The 19,746-nt window shown below is 40.8% G+C and overlaps 1 protein-coding gene across 1 annotated transcript in view; it reads right to left on the minus strand.

Annotated features, from left to right (window-relative positions):
* The window catches only part of Gad2 (glutamate decarboxylase 2), a 58,924-nt gene that overhangs the window by 28,971 nt on the left and 10,207 nt on the right, over window positions 1–19,746 (minus strand). Inside the window, exons 7-8 of the mRNA XM_051205730.1 lie at window positions 17,713–17,828; window positions 5,120–5,199 (exon numbers count right to left, since the gene is read on the minus strand). Of these exons, the coding sequence (XP_051061687.1) occupies window positions 5,120–5,199; window positions 17,713–17,828 (196 nt within the window). The remainder of the gene's footprint in view (window positions 1–5,119; window positions 5,200–17,712; window positions 17,829–19,746) is intronic.

Consider the following 19,746-nt stretch of genomic DNA (forward strand, 5'->3'; position numbering starts at 1 on the left):
CACGTAAAGATGGAAAATACACAGAGAATCTGGATACTGTATGCTATTGTCTTTGAATTACTCAATTACTAAGAAAGGAACAACTTGATTATCAATGCTGCTGAATTAATTCAATTTATATATTTTAAAAATGCTTTGACTTCAAATTTAAGTCTAAGGACAGGTTACTGGGGGAAAGAATTTCTATTTTTGTTTCCACAGAAAATTAAAATCTGTGGATTTCTTCCAGACTAACATGTTTTGATCACACAAGACCCCCTGAAACAGTGTCCCAGGTGATCCAACATTCAAAACAGCTGGGACAAGGTAGCCTTGCAGACTACAGCCAGGATTTCTGCATCTTCTTAGGATTCCCATGGTATTATAGCATTCTCAACCAGCAGGAAACAGTTTGTCTATAAATGTTTGTTTTCATCTAAATGGTGTTGGTTATAAATGATTAATGTTTACAACAAATTTCTTTTTAAAGGTAAAAAGGGGATTATGGTATAGAAATGAATGCTTTGTTTTGGAATGAATTTTCATTTATTTATACCAATTTAAGGTCAATTTTGTGATATGCATACTTCTCTTGTTTAAGTATTGTGCTTTTATAGCTCATTTAAAAATATAATGTATAATTAAGTACAAATTATAGATAGTCAAATATATAGAGATATATTTTAAATTGATAGGCATTTTTCAAACCTTTCAGAATATGGCATTTAAAATGGTTTAGAGTTTTTCTTATATTTTTGGTTGTGAGCCTAGCCTTTAACGGCTGAGCCATCTCTCCAGCCCTAAGGATTTTCTTGACAGTTAGATATAACTGCTCCTGGCAACACCACCTGCGTCACAAAGAAAGATGGACATCGAAGAAACTCCTTATGGAGTTTACTTCCAATATGGCAAGACTAGCCATAGCCATTTGGGCAAGAAAAGGCTCTTGTCTGGACTGTTTGACTTTATGCTGTATAAATTGGACATGCAGGTCCCACAGGGAAGTGACTGCTGATACAAGATGAACAGTGTTGCGGGGTTCCTGCTTCATAGAAGAGTCTGCCAGACAGTCTGCAGGACACAGAGAAAAGTGACTGACAAATGGCCAATACAGATGGACAGTTTAAGTTTTCTGCTTTGCTGAGGAGTCTGCCAGACACACTATGGCCTATAGGCTGAAGATGGAACATTACAGAAGAACTTTGGGTGACTGACCAGGCAGCGAGTTGTCTCTGTCATCTCTTATATATTATCCTTCTGTGGTCTTTGATGGAGTTGAAGACAGATAGTTATGGCTATAGTTTTCCTTAGTTAGGATTAAAGATAAGTTACATATAAGACTTTAGACTCACAAAGATAGGATAGATGATGAAATATTTTCTTTAAATCTTGCTAAATGTTAATGGACTAAATATTGTTAAATAGTTCTTATTTGATAATGATTTTGTTATATATTTTACTATGTTAAAGTTAAAACCTTTCTTTTTATTTTAGACAGAAAAGAGGAGATGATGGGAGATATCATTTTATAAATATGTTTCTCTTACTGGTTAATGAATAAAGCACTGTTGGCAAATGGGAAGACAAGATAGGTGGGACTAGGAGAGGTGGAGGATTCTGGGAAATGTAGTGGAGTCTCAATGTGATCTTGGGAAGGGAGGATGAAAGTCTGGTGTTCTCGGTAAGATAAGATCACGTAGAAATACATATATTAGTGAGTGATTATGGGTTAATATTAAAGACAAAGCTAGCTAATAAGAAACACTTGTAACCAGAACAGTTTCATAATTAATACAGTGTCTCTGTGTGTTATTTTGGGACTGATGCAGCTCTGGGTCCAGGTACGGGAAAGTACCCATAACACATATCTAGTTAGAAAAAGAAAACGTAATCACAAATAGACAAAGAGAAGGGGAGAAAAGCAAAAAGAAAGAACCAACCTAAATGTTTAGAAAAGAACTTCCCATGCTGATTGCCCTCCAGGATTTATAAAGCTTTTAAGGTGGAAATTTTTCTTTATTATTCTCTCTCTCTCTCTCTTTCTCTCCCCCCTCCCAAGTAAGCAAGTACTGATTTTGGTGGTAAAATTATAATGCATTCTTTTATTCTACAGTTTCCTCTTTGGTTTGCCTCCCACTTTACAATCCCTCCATGCCCCCTTCCCCAGGCTTTCTTTTTCCTAATGTTTCTTTTCCTTTTTTTCTTTCCTGGAGAAACAGGGAATTTGTTTCCTTCTTTTTCATATTGTTCCCCCTTCCTTTCTTCCTTCCTTCCTTTCTTCCTCCCTTTCCTTCCTTCCTTCCTTCCTTTCTTTCTTTCTTTCTTTCTTTCTTTCTTTCTTTCTTCTTTCCTTTCTTCCTTTCTTCCTTTCTTCAAGGCTCATGAGCATAAAGAGAAAAAGGTCCTAGGTCCCCACTGTCTGATGACTCCTCACCCTCAGTGCTTCCCAGGGACAGACATGGGGGGGGGCAGCCAGCATTGAAGTTCTTTCGGGCAAAACCACATGGCCCTGTTCAGGTGTGGGATATTTGTACACTATATGAAGCTATATTGCTGTGATTGGTTTAATAAAGAGCTGGATGGCCAGTAGCTAGACAGAAGGTATAGGCAGGACTTTAGGGAAAAGAGAGGAGGTAGGAACATAACCAAGGCACAGGGGAGATGCCAATGAGTCATGGGGGGAGTTGGACTTACAGAATGAAAGGTAAAAAGATGCATGGTAAAATGTAGATTAATAGAAATGGGTTAAATGAAGTTATAAGAGGTGGCGAGGAATAATCCTAAACTATAGGCTGAATTTTCATAATTGATAAAAATATCTCCATATCATTAATTTGGAAGCTGGCTGGCAATACAGAGAAGACTTGTTACATTCAGTCTTTCTAAAATATTTGAAATTAAAAAAAAATAACTTCAAAATTAAGGATGTCTTGCCAGTTAGTGATTCTGCATCTCTCTGGGGTTCCTTCCCAGCATTCTTTTCTCCCTGCACTTTTCTCTGCTTCTTGCTGGCCAATGTCACCCTTTGGGGCCCCTGCACTGGAAATCCTGTCTGTTGCCCCTTCTTCTGCTTCTTGTCCTCTCTCTGTTCTTGCTCTGTTTTCTTCCATGCCTACCCCTCCCTTCTGATTAATCTGCCATCATGTGGCTGAACCCTTGCTGCAGTCACCCCACTCAAGTCCACTTCCATGGTCACACTGGATTCCACTGAAGGAGCAGCAGCAGCAGCAGCAGCAACAGCAATACTGATGCCTTAATGAGTGGAGTTCAGAGCTCCCTATGCTGTCACAGGTCACCTGTTATCCCGCTGGGATTCCATGTTGGGGCATCTGTTAACTAGGCTGATGACTAAGTAGGCCAGAAGCCCAGTGTCTGCCTGAGTGATCTATTCTAAATTCTTGGTTTCTTACTTAGATTAGCTGCATATTCATAAAAATATTAAATTTAACTCTATTCTATTGCTTTCTATTCAGAAATACACTTCCCTTTGGCAGTTTATTCTAGATATTCTAGCAATACAATAAAGAAAGTAAATATGAGAAACTGATGCCTCTTTTCTGCCTGTTTCTCTTCAAATCTTGGTTCTTATGCACCTCAATAATAAGGAACGTGAGACAGGTCCTCTACTGAGAAATGTTTGCCTTGTTTCAAGCCTTCATCACTTCCTGCCTTTCTTTTGCTAGAATCCCTTTCCTGCCCCCCAACCCCCCCCCCACTTCCTGGAGGGTGGTTTCAGTCACTTCATGTTTGGAGAGAAGCATTTTCAAGTTGCTTAATTTGCTGATCTATCCAGGTCAGTGATAGCTTCAGCTCTCCCCCACTCAAAGGAAAAAAAAAAAAGTTACATATATTTCTCTCCTCTCTTTGTCTCTCTGTCCTCTCTTTCCCTCTCTCCATTTCCATCTCCAGCTTTGTCCCTCTTTCTCTCATTTGTTTAAAATGAGGTCTTTATATGTAGCCCAACGGTCTTGAAGCTGAAATCCTCCTGCCTCAAACTATTGAATGAGGAGGTTACAGTCAAGCACTACTGTGCCTCCTCCCCTTTATAAAAATAAAAAATATTCATTGCAAAGAAATAAAATCGGGCAATAAATCAAGTGACAATCATTAATCTCACCACTTAGAGGTCAATGCAGCTGTCAATCTGTCTTTGGGGTTTTTAGACCTTTCCACATCCACGTGGCCAAACATATTTTCCACGAATTTCTTTCTCTGTTCTCTGACCAGGCCCCACTCCTTGTATCCCATGACATGTTCCAGCCTACCTCCTTTTGTGGCTGTACCTGTCTTGTGTAATTGTCCCTGTCCCTTCCTCGCCCATATAACACTCCCTCCACTAGAAAACTCCAGCTTCCTCCCAACTGCTCACTGAGTTTCCCATACCTCAGCATCACACACAGTATACCCTACACCCCACCATGCCACAATTGCCTTCTAATCTTTGGCATTTTCCCACTTATATCCTCTCAGGTTTTCTGGAGCCTGGTGACATGGTGGGCAGCCTTTGGACTGATAAATGGCTCATTGTCCTGCTTTCTTTTAAATTAGTGAATATTCTTACTCAATACTTTAAACATTGGGTCTGATTTCTCCTAAGTTCCAGGCCTATTAATCAGTAGTACCTTACATGGATAACCTAAAGATGATTTTTACTGCTCTACCCACAGTGGTATCATACCTATTTTCTAGAAAGCTGTGATTTCTGGGTAACAATTAAGACAGTTTCCCCAAGAGGACCCCTTGGTTGCTGCCCAAAGCTGTCGAGCTGGTAGGGCATCATTTACTTCAGCAAGTTTACATAATCCGTGCTGCTCAGTCTACCTCATCATCAATCACTGCTTCAATCGCCTGTTGCTAATGTGCCCAGGTGATAAACGTCCCTCTACACCAGCTACTGAGGAGAGCTTTGATTGATTTAACAAAGGTTCCAATTCATTCAGCAATTGTAAAAGGCTCCATGGTTTCAAGGAACAGCATCTGGAGACTCTGAGCAAGTCTGTGCTCCAGAGAAACAGTGTATGGCTGTGTCTTAGACTGAAGCAAGATTGCTGCCCAATAGTCATCACCTGTTTCAGACAAAGAGGTACCTGTGGGGCATTTTAAAATGGTTAATGGACAGGGATGCAGATTCGTTGCTCACCTCTCATCACATTTAATCAGGATCACGCTGTCTGTCCCGATCCCTAGGGCTGCAGCTCCCTTCTTGAGAGAAAAGTGACTCTGTAAAAAAAAAATATATATATATATATATATATATATAATTATTTCTTTATGAAAACAAGATCGAGTTCCTCTTTGGTTTTCCTTCTTTGTTTTGCTCCTCCAATGCCCAGGCTTCTTAGGGGATAGTCACTCACTCACACTGGGTTTTTGTTTTAGTTATATATGTGACTTTAAAATTTAATTAACTTATTTGTATGTGTATGGGTGTTTTGCCTGTATGTTTGTCCATGTACCATGTGGGTGCCTGATGCCCACAGAGGCCAGAAGAGGGCACTGGATCTCCAGTAACTGGAGTTACAATAGGCATTTGTGAGTTGCAATGGGGGAGACTTGAACCATGATCCCTCAGAAGAGCAGCCAGTGCTCTTAATGTCTCAGCTGTCTCTCTAGCTCTCCTACTTATTATATGTTTAAAATATACTTTTTATTAATTCTTTGATAATTTCACATATGCATATAGTTTATTTTGTGATTTGTTTCCACTCCTCCCTTAAGTCTTTGCATGATACTCCATACCCCCTTACATTCCTTCCAACTTCATGTCCAGTTTGTGCTACCCACATACCCATTCACTGGAGCATGGTTGAACTAACTGGGGACCATAGCCTTAAAGAAAACTCTCCCTTGGCTGGGCAGTGCACACCTTCAATCCCAGCACTCGGGAGGCAGAGGCAGGTGGATCTCTATGAGTTTGAGGCCACCCTGGTCACAGAGAAACCCGGTATCGAAAAACAAAATGAAACAAAGAAAACTCCCTTTTCTTTCCATAGCAGCTATCATTCTCACCTGGGGAAGGGGCTTCTGAGTCCCTCCACATGTAATTGTAGACTGTTTTTCTTTTTTGTGCAGGTTTTATGTAGGCAACTACAGCTGCTGTGAGTTAATGAGTATAGTGGCCCTGTCATCTCCAGAAGACACTGTTTCCATCTGCTCCTCTCTGACCTCTGGCTTTTCTAATCTTTCCACATCCTCTTCCACAATAGGTCCAAATCCTTGTGGGAGGGGTGTGATCTAGATGTACATTTGTGGCTGAGCACTTCTCAGATACTTTATTTGTGTACTCTGACTAGTTCTGAATTTCTGTGTTAACCACTATTTCCTGAACAAAGAAACTTCTCTGATGGGGTCTGAGAGCCACACTACTCTATGGGTATAGAGATAGAAATGTGATTGTTTTAGTTGTGATAGTTGTTGAATTCACCTGGGTTTCTTGAGGAAAGATAAAAATATATTGAAAATTGTAACTGGATGTGAGGCCCCAACACAAGTCTAAAACATATTCCCCCCATCATGTGTGTGTGTGTCTGTGTGTGTGTGTGTGTGTGTGTGTGTGTGTGAGAGAGAGAGAGAGAGAGAGAGAGAGAGAGAGAGAGAGAGAGAGAGAGAGAGGTCAGTATCTATGTGGAGGTCAGAGGACAGCCATGGATATCAGTCCTCACTTTTCACTTTGAGACAGGGTCTCAAACATAAGCCAGACTTATGTAAATCAGGCCCCCTAGATTTGGATACTTCTCTCATGTTTACTTCTTCTATCCCCCAGAACAGATACACCATGATTATACATACTCTGGTTTTTATGTGGATTCTGGGGCTCAGCCTCCTGGTTGTCACGATTGTATGTTTTACTCAGGGAGCCATTCCCCAGCCCTGAGCTAACTTTTCTCAAACACTTAGCAACTGCCTCCAGTAACAATACACAGTATGATTCTCAAACTCACATTTTGCTCTTCGAAGCTTTCTTCCCTTCCTCTTTCCCTTTGATTTTTTTTCTTAAAAAGTAATGAGTTTTATTATGAAATTCTCATACATATTTTGTTTTCCTTGATTCATCTCTTCTGATCTTCTCCCTATCTCTGTTCCCCTCTGGCTGGCTCCTTCCCTTCCTCCGCTGGTGCTCTTCTGCTTTCATATCACATGTATTCTATATAACTCCCACCCCTGCACACACACATCTAAAGTTTCTTTCTCCTCTGATGCTCATTGTCTAGCTTCAAGAAACTATACTTAATTTTTCTCAAATTTAGTGACATTGTGTGCATTCAAGTAGGAGGAGAAATTGTTCTAAGTCCAGCACTCTTCCTCCTCCATAGTTCTAGGAGGTGTTGTGTGTCTGGAGCTAGGCAAGTGGGTAATACTGACAGCCTGCTTTTGCTTTCTGCTTGGAATCTGGGTCTTGATGGCTATAATCACCTAGACATTTGGAGAGATGGACAAGGCTACCCTAAACCCAGCTGTACAGCATCTGCCCATCAGCCTCTTACGATTAACTACAGATCATTAGGCTGTCCAAAAGGAGATCAGCTTCCTCAATTTACATCTCCAAAGAGCTGCTGAGTGGAATTTTAAATCATGGCTCTAAAGAGGCGTGCTCTTCCCCAGTGCCTAGTCTCCACCGAAATTCTAAGTATGCAGTGCATGAACTTGGAACATGTGTATTTTTAGGGCAACTGTCTGGTAAAGCAGGAAACCACATTTGTAACAGCAAAAAATAACACAAACCAATAAGGGGGGACACACCAAAGGGATGAGTTTTAAAAGCTCAGTGTAACTAGAAGTAATGAGAAAGGACCATTAGCTTCATTTTACAACCACAGAATGGCAAAGTGGATATCTGTTACTAAGATACTTAGGAGCTAGGAGAAAGAGCTCAGTTGGGTCAGGGATTTTAAGGATGTGTAACAACTACCCTCCCTGCCAAATCACAGACCAATGTTCTCCGATGTGTTTGGCAGAGACTAGAGAACCCAGCTCAGAAGTTCAGAGGAGAGCAGTGCTCAGTCTCTCTTTGCTAAGAAGGTTCAGAGAGGCCAACTGCCCTGGCTAAAAAGGCACAAACACCTTAAAATGTGCTCTTCAGTAAATGTTCTCTGAAGCTTCAATCTACAGATTGGCAAATTGTGGCTAAATAAGAGATCTGATGCACCTGCCCATGAGAGTGTATTCGTGTCTGGTCCTTAATGGGAAAGAACAGGGATCTGTAATTGAGAAGTAATTACAAAGGATAATTGATTGCTGTAAAGATGCCACAGACTTAAGGAAGCCCACACGCCCCAATAGGGAGCTTAAAGATGGGGAACAAAGGTGATATGAGGCATGAAAAAAGAAAATTAGGCGCCAAGCACTATTTATATTCCCAGGAAAGGGAGCAGAGGTAAATAGCTAAGTGGTACTCACAAATAGCAAGGCATCCATGGGGAGGAAGGAAACCAAGGGTCATGAAGACAGTCAATAAGGAAGAAGCAGAAAAGACAAGTTGCATGGCATGCCTTTCTATGTATGAGACAAATGTAACAATCATTTTTAATCATTGGCTTCTGGTAATGGAACCACTTGTGGATAAATTGAAGGAGAACAGTATCTAAAAGCCAATCTTTTTCCTGGATGCTAAGTATTCTGGGAAAGGGGTGTCCAGAGAGGACTTAGAGGATGCTTATCAAGAGCATATAGGAATAGCTATAGCAATAGGGGGCTGGAAGGGATACACTGTTGTGGGTGTCTTCAGAAAGCAAAATTATTAACAAATTTGGAATCGTCAAAGATTAAAATTTGTCTCCCAATAATGAAGATTAGTATAGTACTCTGTTGTTCATCATTGGGCACATTCCTCTTCTCTCTTCTGACCTGGGATATAATCAAACTTTGACAGAGTTTAGTACTTACTTGGGACTAAGTCATATTTTCATTTATGGGTAACATATATTAAAAATCTACTGGATTTTTATTTTAAACTAAACCAAAATTCCAGTTTGATGGAAAGTTTTATTTCTGTATTTTTAATATTGAAATGTTAAAAACTTCTAGAGTAAAATACTTCAGGATAAAGTACAGGCAACAGTTTATGAGCCACACTAGCATAGAAAGCAGCGTCCAACCTGATAAATGGGACTTCATGAAATTAAAAGCTTCTGCACAGCAGAAGAAACTGTCAACAGAATGAACTGACAGACTGTGGGATGGAAGAAAATCTTTGTCAACTCTACCTCAGACAAGAGGTTAATATCTAGCATATATAAAGAATGTCAAAAATTAAACATCCTGAGCCCCCAACTTCTAAGCAGCAAATAAGCCAATAATAAAACATATAGTTATCAAAAAAGAAATGCAAATGGAAAATAAATAATTTGTAAATGTTCACAACATCTCTAGCCATCAAAGAAATGCAAATTCAAACTACTTTGGGATTCTAACTCTTCCCAGTTAGAATGACTATAGTCAAGAAAACAAATGACAACAAATATTGCCATACCCCTCACAAGGCTATGTGGGGAAAGAGGCACTCTTATACATTGCTTATAGGAGTGTAAACTAGTGTAGCCACTACCTGTGTAGAGACTTCTCAAAAAACTAGAAATAGAGTTGTCACATGTCCCAGCTATACCATTCCTGGGCAGATACCCAAAATACACTACAGAGATTTGTGGACAGCTGTGTTCATTGCTGCTCTTTTCATGGTAACCAGGAAATGGAATCTGCCTAGACGTCTATCAAGTGATGGTTGGGTAGTGAAAATGTGGTACATACACACAATAGATTTGTATTGAATTATAATAAAAATGAAATTAGGAAAATTCCATAAAAAACGGATGGAACTGGAAAACATTAAGTAATGTTACCCAGGCCCCGAACAGCAAAGCATTGTCTCTATGAGTAGTTCCTAGCCTGCAAATGCCAAATGCCATGTAGCCATGTGGGATTAATAAGAAATTTAGACTGGAAAGAAGGAGGTTTTAAAGAAGGACATAGCACAAGTGGAAGGAAATACATGGGGCAAAAGAGTACAACAGGGAAATTGGGAGCAGCGAGATGAGGGAAAGTCTCTCTCTCTTTCTCTCTCTCTCTCTCTCTCTCTCTCTCTCTCTCTGTGTGTGTGTGTGTGTGTGTGTATCAGCCAACTGCAGCTTGTTACATTATAAGCTAATTTTTAAAATAAAAATGTTTTAAAATAAATTATATTGGCAGTTTAGAGGTAGTTTTTAAAATAAAAATATTTTAAAATAAATTATGTTGGCAGTTTAGAGGTAGTTTACATGATTCAGCTAGCACTGAAAATGTGTTTTGAAAATTAAGCAGACTTTTTTGGTTTTGAGTCGTATACAGTTATCCAGTAGGAATCAATGAGAAGCCAGACATGAGGACACACAGTAATCCCAACATTAAAGAGAACGAGGTAGGAGGATTGTGCAGTATTTCAGGTTAGAGGATACATCATACTGAGTTCCTGACTGGCCTGGAGAAATAAGGAAAAAGGAGGTGGGGAGGGTCATCCTCAGTGAGAATGGGAAGGTCAGCTGGAAGAATATCCAATTTCAATCATTTCTTCCATATTTATGGCTGCAGTTTGTGGTATGGGCTCCTTCAATCTTTGTGTGTGTGTGTGTGTGTGTGTGTGTGTGTGTGTGTGTGTGTGTGTGCTCGCGCATGCGTGCGCACGCACATTCACATGGTCAACACTGTCTTCAATCACTCTCCACCTTACTTCTGAGGTAGAGCTTCTCAGGAAACCTAGAGCCAAGAAGCCCCAGACACTTTTATCTCTTGATTTCTCCAGCACTGGGATTATGAATACTCATGGCTACACCTGGCTTAACTACATGGCTTCTGGGGGATTAAAACCAGTTCCTCAAGTTTGCATGGCAAACACTACTGACTGTGTCATCTCTCCAGCCTGTGCTCCTTCACTTCTGATAGGGACAAGTTTCACCCTCTTTTGGTGATGGTAGTAACTAGTAGATTGATCGGCAGCTCTGAGACAAACCAGTTCCTAGAGTCTGAAGCCTGGGCACTCTGCTGGCTTCTCTCCTGTTAGAATTTACGTGGGAAGTCTGAAGAGTCACACCAATTCTTCCAAGCCCGGTTAGTCACATGCAAATATTTCATCATTTTTTAGTGAACCACAGCCTTTATTAGTTTTGGAGGAAATAAAGATGACTTAGGCAGCCCTCAGTACCTAGTCATCTCTTCTACTCCCCACATCCCTCCCACAGTGGTTGGCTATTGTAGTTGTCACTGAGCTTGCTAAAATTATTTCCAGTCATGGCCTTTGCTTACTGTTCCATCTCCCAAGACTACAGTAGTTACTATTAAATTGTCTTCCTGATAATTTTATATATCCATCCCTCATTCCATATGGGTCTCTGTATCAGATCTTTTATGCTTACTCTGTAAAATAAATAACCCATTACTGCCCTATGAAATTACATAGTGATAACTAGTTCACTGTTTCCTAATGGGACAAAGGAACTGTATGAGGTCAGACTTTGCATTTGGTTTATAAATATTTGTTGACATTGTTGGCCATATGCTTAGAGAGTAAATCCAGGAAAATGTCCACTATTTATTGTTTAGAATACCTAGCCATAAATATGAGTGTTGAGGTGTGAGTTTTGTGGCAACCCAGATCATGGAGGACTAAATGGGCAAGGTCCATTCTGAAAGCAAATCCAGAGGTTGTTCTGGTCCCTACCCCAGAAGGCTTGAGATGGAGTTCTTCCCAAGCATGAAGCAACCACCAGCTCCTCTACCCTGACCATCTGCTTCATGAAAGAGAAGCAACCCATAGATCTCAAATGAGGACAGAGCAATGACACAGTGGTTTGGGAATATCAGCTCTCAACCCTTCAGGCTTTCCATCAAATTCTCTATCTTCTAGTTTTGAGAACTATCAGCTATCTTTGGATTTGATACTCCTTGGCTGATATACAATGGGGATTTCCAACAATTAGATCTGGAAGTCAAATCATGAATGAGCTAGAATTTTCCTCTTTGACTATTTCTCAAGGGATTAATTTCCTTACTCCTCTGTGACCCACAGTACCAACAGAATTTCCCTTGTCCTCTTACAGATGCCTCCCACGTACCCATTAGTTTACTTTCACTGAGGTGCCATAGAACTGCCTGTAGGCAGAACTGGTGTGAGAACTATGGATATTATATAAAGTACTGATGGACCACCCAGACAGACAACAGGAGGTTTTTACAAATCTTAGTCCTTAATCTTACATACTGCTACCCAGTGTGATGACACCCTAATGTCTCTCTGGTTACCTCAAGTAGAATTTTGGAATCTTCAAGTAAAATAAATAACATCATTTACTTGATTTCTTAAAATAAACAAATGTTATTTGAAGTTGTAAGGAAATCTGAAAATGATAACCATAGCAATAGAGAATCTAACCTCTTCCAGCACTGTGAATTCTTGGTCATTGCTCTATTACTGGAATGAGGAAGCATACCTGTTTCAAAGAAGGAATAATCCCCAGACATGTGCTCATATCACAGTTATCTCTGCTGCATCCATCTCACCTGGATGCATTCAGCTCTTTCTTCACAGGGAACACTAGTGTGTGGCTGGCTATAGCAGCCATTCTGGCTGTCATCTCTGAGTGTCACTAGAGGTCAGGTCATTGGGCTCTACCCAATTAGCCTATATCATCTTCTCCACAACTATGTAGGTAGTTGTTCATTTTACAGAAGAAGAGGAAATGGAGTCACTCACCTGAATTAATGCCTAAAGGGGAAGTTGAGCAGGTCTTGCACCATTCTGAGTTAATTTCAAAACTCATGGACTTCATATACTATCCTTGAAGAAAAATACACCTACCCAGGCATTTCTAACCTGGCCTTCCACTTGACATGGGATGCAATCTCATGAGTTTTAAGAAAGATGACTTCCTTCCAGGCTCTTTTCTATGACAACATATACTCCTTAAGTTCAGACACTGGGCTGTCAGTGCTATACCCCTCAAGTGTGGCTCAGAGCAGCACAGGAGAGAAGGAAAGGGGGAGGGGGGAAGGGAATAGAAGGGAAAGGGAGAAGACAGGAGAAAGGGGGAGAGAAGGGAAACTGAGGAAGGGGAGGGAAGGGGGGATGGAGTGCAGTGAGGGAAGGGATGAGAAGGTGAGGTGAGAGGAGAGAAGGAAGGGAAGGGGGTCGAAAAGAAGAGAGGGAAGAGGGGAAGGGACTAAGAAGTAAAGAATCCATAGTGCAGGGATGCCCCCTGTCCCTGTCTCTTATTAGTCACTGCTATAAAACACCTTCAGGAGAGGTAGATGTGGTTATAGTCACACACACCTAGGCAAGGCCTTTAAGTTCTCTGCCAGGAGTGAGCAGGAGGGGAAAGCAACATGAGAGGAGAGCGCAAAGGAGGACAAATGCAGAGTCAGAGCAGGGGTATTGAAGTTGAACTGGCTTTAGATCATATTTGTGCCAGATGTATGCTATTGCATTACATGACAGTTGCCTTTTTCCATGCTGTGTGGAACATTTTTAAAAATAAACTTTTTGTACTTTTATTGTTGTTACTTAAGGCAACCAACTCCCTCCAGAATGTCATATATAAAACATGCAGACTGTTTTCTAATGTAATTAGGAAAACTACTTCCTTTCTTCCCATGAGAGGCCTGAGTGGATGGCTCATGACCCATTCTAGAGGACATGGATGCATGCAGTCCCTGATCTGTGAAAAGTGGAGGGAATATGTCTTGGTGATTTGCCTAAAAGATCCTTCTCTCTCTTACCATCATGAAGGACGCTTTTCCTCAATGACACTGTGCTGTTTTATGGAAGCTATTTCTGGAAGAACTTGAGTCACATGAAGGAAAAAAAGAGAGATGTGAAATACATCTCTAAGTATGGGATTTTGAGGGTTCAGAGTGACAGATGAGACTGGAGCTAGGATTTTAGATCATCTCTATATCAGCTTTTAAGAACTTATCTATAACTCATTAGATTACTTTTGTTAAGCTTCCCTTTCATGGAAGGCTTGGGGGAGGTGATGATTCAGCAGAGGATGTGTGTGGAATGAACGGGCTGGATGGCCCTTCCAGTGTCGTGATCTTGCGATGTTATATATTGCAGGGGAGTCATCGTGGAACTCATTGCTCATGACCTCAGTGCCCTCTCTGTTGCAGCTCACTGAGTCATTCACTTCTAATGCTGTTTGTTTAATTCAGTCCTATCCAAGTTTTGCAAGAAATACGTTCATTTTAACAGACAGAAAAATGTAACAGTTTGTTCTCCTTATCGGCTAGATGAAGTTTCAGCCTGCACTGTCTCTAGATGAAGTTCTAGTCTGCACTGGTCACATAGCAAGCAAAGAGTAATTTTTCCATCCTAAATGTGTGAAGTTTCCAGTTGGAAATGATGGGCCATAGAGTTATTAAATTTTATTTTCATCCTCATGGCTGCATTGGTGAGTTTTATGTTAAATTGATGCAAACCAGAGTCACTGGAGAGGAGGGAGCCTTAATTGAGAAAACACCTCCACAAGGCAGGGCTATTGGCAAGCCTATAGAACATTTTCTTAATTAGTGATTGACTGGGGAGGGCCCAGACCATTGTGGGTGGTGCCATCTCTGGGCTGGTGGTCCTGGGTTCTGTAAGAAAGAAGGCTGAGCAAGGCATAAGGAGCAGGCCAGTAAGCAGCACCTGTCCATGGCCTCTGCATCATTTCTTGCTTTCATGTTTGAATTCCTTTTCTGACTTCCTTCAATGATAAACAGTGATGTGGAAGTATAAACCAAATAAGCCCTCTGCTCCCCAACTTGCTATTGGTCATTGTGTTTCATCACAGCAATAGTAACCTTTACTAGGACAAACACGTCAGATGACAGTCAGCACCCAGAATAGAATAACAGTAACTTGACCTGGTAGGATATATTAGCATTAGAATAACCAGAGGATGAAAATAAATATCACTTGAGACAAGATACTACAAGTCAATTCAGGGCCCCCAGCCACAGGATGACTGACATTCAGTCTCCCAGCCCAGTAGTTGAAAGAGCAGTACTGGATGGTGGAGGAACAGGGGCTATAGATTTGGCTGTGTCATGCTGGCTGTGTAATCCAGGATAAAGCATCTCTCATGTCTGCAGCTTGGTTTCCACCTCTATAAAGCAGGATTGATATTTTACAAAGTTACCTGAATACAGCTTCCTGTGCCCTGGGCATGAGTCAAGAGTTTTCTGATGTTCTCATCTGAGCCCTGTAAGTATTGGGCTGGGAAAACCTCTCAAAGAGCAAGAAGAAAGACACTATGGTCACTGCCCTCTCCTTCCCACACCAGCTTACAAGCCCCTTTTTCTTCCTTATGGGAAAAACCCCACTGAAAGGACCAACCATGTTTGGACTGGAGAAAAGGCCATTTAGGAAGGACTTGGTTTCTTGAGACTTTTTGGAGATATTTCAGGAGCAGGTACAAACAAAATGACTGTAAAATCTGAAAATACATAGGGAATATGTATCCTTGCCCTGGAGCCAAGAGGAGCTACAGGAAATGGTGAGTCAAACCCAAAGGAACTAGAGCTGGGGATCAAGTGAGTCCTCTGTCTGAAGCTTCAAGACCAGGACTCACTTGTAAGCACCTCTCTGTGTCTAAATTGGTCTGTGTGAATGGAGCAAGTAGATACTGCACCACTTTTTCCCTAAATGTCCCTCTAGCCTGGTTTAAAAGACTAAGTGGTTTATTACAGGCACAGGAAGGGATTAATAATTTAGTATCAACTTGTAATTAAGAACAAAAGTTCATGGTGGAAATTTGATCATGGAAACTACAAAACATTAAGTTTACAACACCTATGTAACTCACTGAACATGGTGAAGTTGAACAAGTGCCTACATAGAACCTTCACCCCTGTGTTCCAGCATCTTTGGGAAGGAAGGTACTCTGTATGCTATCCAAAAAAAAAAAAAAAAAATGTAAAAACCAACTCAGCCACAAACACTTTGATCTACAACGCTGTCCTGCCTGCAAGACATGCTAGAGCAGTGGTGGCCCAAAGCCTTTCTTCGTCTTACAAATGAAGAAATGGACTTCAAGTTCATGAGATGAAGAACAGAAAGTAAAGCATAAGTAGTCTCAGAGCACATGGTCTGAGTTTCTACAACAGGCAAGGTCAACTTTTGTCAAGTGTGAGGCTCAAAAGCTTACGCTCAAGGTAAAGGTACCTGGCAGATAGTACAGGGCAGCTTGCTATGGGCTAACCTCAGGTAGCCAAAGGAAAGGATGTCTAACATAAAACATCTGGGTATTTTGAAGCTGAGCATATGGAAATATTTAACTATTTAGGGCTCTGGATCCACTTCAGGGAAATATGGAGAAGGAACATTATACTTGTTTTATCCACAGAGAAGTTAAATTTAATAAAAGTTATCTCCTGGCGTAGGTCAAATTATAAGGCGGTGTCAGCAGGGCTTGGCCATACTATGTAGCATAAGCTGCTGCCATGTGGGTCCCTTGCTGCTTTGCCCTGCTTGGTAGACAGAAAGGGAAAACTGGTTCTTTGACAAGTTAGAACTGTATGCTCTGTGAATAGACTGGAACATCGTTTCCTTGCCTACATGTTGGCAGAAGGAGTAGTATGCACTCTTTGAAGGGCACAGGAGGAGCATGAAGTTCTGTGCCATGATACCCAACAAGGATGACCAGAGTTCTTAGCCTGCATCTAGCTAGCACCCAGTGATAGACAGAAGCCAGTGTGTAGCAGACATGTGGCTCAAAGATCAGATGGGAAAGACTCCTATGTCATTTCTTTATGGTACTTGCAATCTTCACGGAGGTTTGACTAGATTTAGAATGATCTAGGAGGTATGCAGTATTTCTAGGTGTGTCTATGAGATGAGAGTGTTTCCAGAGAGGATCAACTCAGGGGGGGGGGGGGAAGACCCATCTTGAAGTGGAGATGGGCACAGAGTAAAAGTGGAGAGGAGAATGTTTGCCCCATCCCTGCTTCCTGGCCCCATCATGCTGTGAGCTGCTTTGTTCCACCATGCCTTCTCATCACAATGAATTGTCTGAAAGTATGAGGGAGATTAAGCACATCCCCCAAGCTGACTTGTGCTAAAACATAACTAAGATGGTACTAAATCAAGTCAGCCAGCTTAGAGTTAAATGGCTAAAGATACAGGTTTGAATCTATCAGATATAAAAGGATAGTTTTAATCAGAAGAGTTCACCGACAGGGCGGGCATCATCCAGTTTGGATTACATGAAGCACTGCATTAGAGAGTCAGAAGGGTTGGAAGCCACACTGCCTTTTCTCCCGCTTCTTTCCTTCAACCTGACATAGCATTAGACAGACACAGAGGATGGGAGGATTAAAATGATTTCCCTTTGGGGTTGTAGAGATGGGTCAGTGGTCAGAGAGCCAGGTACTGTTCTTGCAGAGTGCTAGAGTTCAGTTCCCATCCAGGCTGGGTGGCTCACAACTGTCTGTAACTCCAGTTTGAGGGAGGCCTCTGGCCTGCATGGATACCTGCATACATGTGTGCATACCCCACACAGATATACTCATAACAAAACACATCTGCTTTGTCTTTGAGGTTCCCATGCATTTCAGAGACAAGGAAGCTATCCCACTGGACAGCTCAGCTCCACTCAACCCCCCCCCCCCATTCTTTGAAGAAGTGTCTCCAGGAAAGAGAACATCTGGAGATGAAGTACTTCCTGGGGTTATTCATTAAACTGGGGCTCATCAATGTAATTGTATGCTGGAAAGAATGTAAACACATACATGCTCTGATGTGAAGGCGATGAGCCTGGGCACTGCAGCCATTCCTTTCTCCTTGACTTCTGGAAACATCTTATAGCGGGCAATAAGCATAGCATACATGTTGGAGATGGCACCACCTGAAAGGGCACAGAAACCATTACCTTTTGCATTCTCCATCAACATTTCTCATGCAAGCTGCATTCCTTATTTCCACAGACCTAGAACAGTTTCTCTAACTGTGTGTCATAGCCCAATATGACATCATATAACTGCATGGTGTGGGGAGGGCAGGGTTTAAAAATTGTCATCAGTAAAAAGTTTCAGAATATACAATAACCACAAATTATTTCAAAATCAAACATATGATGAGTCTGAGATGTTTCTGGTAGTGCTTGTCTGTGTTACATTACCCAGCGTCACTGTAACTTTGATTCTAAGCACACATAATGTTCACTTGGCCTTTTGTGTCTTGCCACACAATACCAATGAGTGCCAATGGAAATGCATTGGCTCAGATACCAGATTATGTGTGTTATGAATAGCAGGATTTTTGCTGTACATATAGAAGTTTTTGCTCTTATAGAAATTTAATAGCTTAGTTATCCAAAACAAAGTTAATATTTCTCTATCATTGTTCCTTAGCTGGTACATATCAGTGTATCTGGATCACATGTGTTAGAATGTTTGATTTTTTTTATAAGTTGCTATTGAGTTTCATAAATAATTATGATGAGTGAATACTGGTTTGGAACTAGGACAGAATTTTCAACAATTTCTGAAATGTCTCTAAATATACTTCTGCCATTTGATATTGTGTATTGATGCAATTTGGCATTGGCTATTATAAAACTGAAATAAGGAGTAACTCTAAAAAATGGTGATGTCTTTACATAGTTCACTATCAAGGATTTTGTCAAGGTTTAATTCCTTTCGTAAAACTAAACATATATGTCTCATTACTACACAAATTTGTTTGTCCTTAATAAGTGGTAAAATGTTATCCATAACAAAGAATTACTGTAAAATAATTGTTTATGATTTGTTATTAGTGAATGTTTTATTTGTATGTCTAGAAACCCAGGTGGATTGAAAACTTTCCAGGTAAAAAAAGGGATTATGAGTGGGAAAAGTTGAAGAAACCCTGACCCATAACTTCCAGGTAAAACCCTGATAGCATCCTTTTGAACTGCATCAGATTCAGGAAGCACATTGGGTCTAACTACAGGAAGGAAAACATCTGTAAATGGGGGGGGGAGGGGGCATAGTGATGGGCATGTTCAAGGCCAGCCTGGTCTGGAACAACCAGGACTATAAAGAGAAAGCGGCTGCAGGGGTGGAATGGAGGAGACAAGCACCTCAAGGGGGAGTTTTAGCTTATTTAGCTCTTGCTGGGGAGTTCTTTACAGTCTTATCATGTGGTGCATAATGGCTTTGAACTCAATCTTCCTGTCTTAGCCTCTCCAGTGCTGGGATTTATGTATGTACCACTATGCACATCTTGAAGAGACTTTTGAAAAGAGATTTTTACCCCCCTTTCTTTACTATCTAGTTTATAAGCATAACCAGTCGCCATTAGACCTGCAAAATCCTGGTACTATGATGGTGGCAAATAGCTATTTCTTTTCATTTCCAGCAATGCTTTATGTTTGAATTGAGTCATACAAACTGTTGTTAATGTTGCAGGCTGCTAATGGTTCCTACAGAATGTGGGGTAAACATCCATACTCATCTCATCATCCTCTGTTCATTCCTCTAAACCAGTCTTTTCTTTCAAAGTTATCCTGAGATACAATTGCATTCATTAATGCAATGCTGTTTGATGATGTCAGCTCTATATGGAATTATATTTCCTGTATCTCCCCCTAGACTGTCAAGGATTTCATATGATAAAGTTTTACTCTACTCCATAAGGAACATCTCACATGACAAGCAATGAAACTTTCTGTAGGACTGTTGAGAAGCTTAGGAATTTTGTTACCCAGAAAATATGATTGCACATGAATATGCTGGCATAGAAAATATGAGACCATAAGGCAGAGTGGAAGTGTCATTCCT

Source organism: Phodopus roborovskii, unplaced genomic scaffold, assembly GCF_943737965.1.
Source record: "Phodopus roborovskii unplaced genomic scaffold, PHOROB, whole genome shotgun sequence".
NCBI lineage: Eukaryota > Metazoa > Chordata > Mammalia > Rodentia > Cricetidae > Phodopus > Phodopus roborovskii.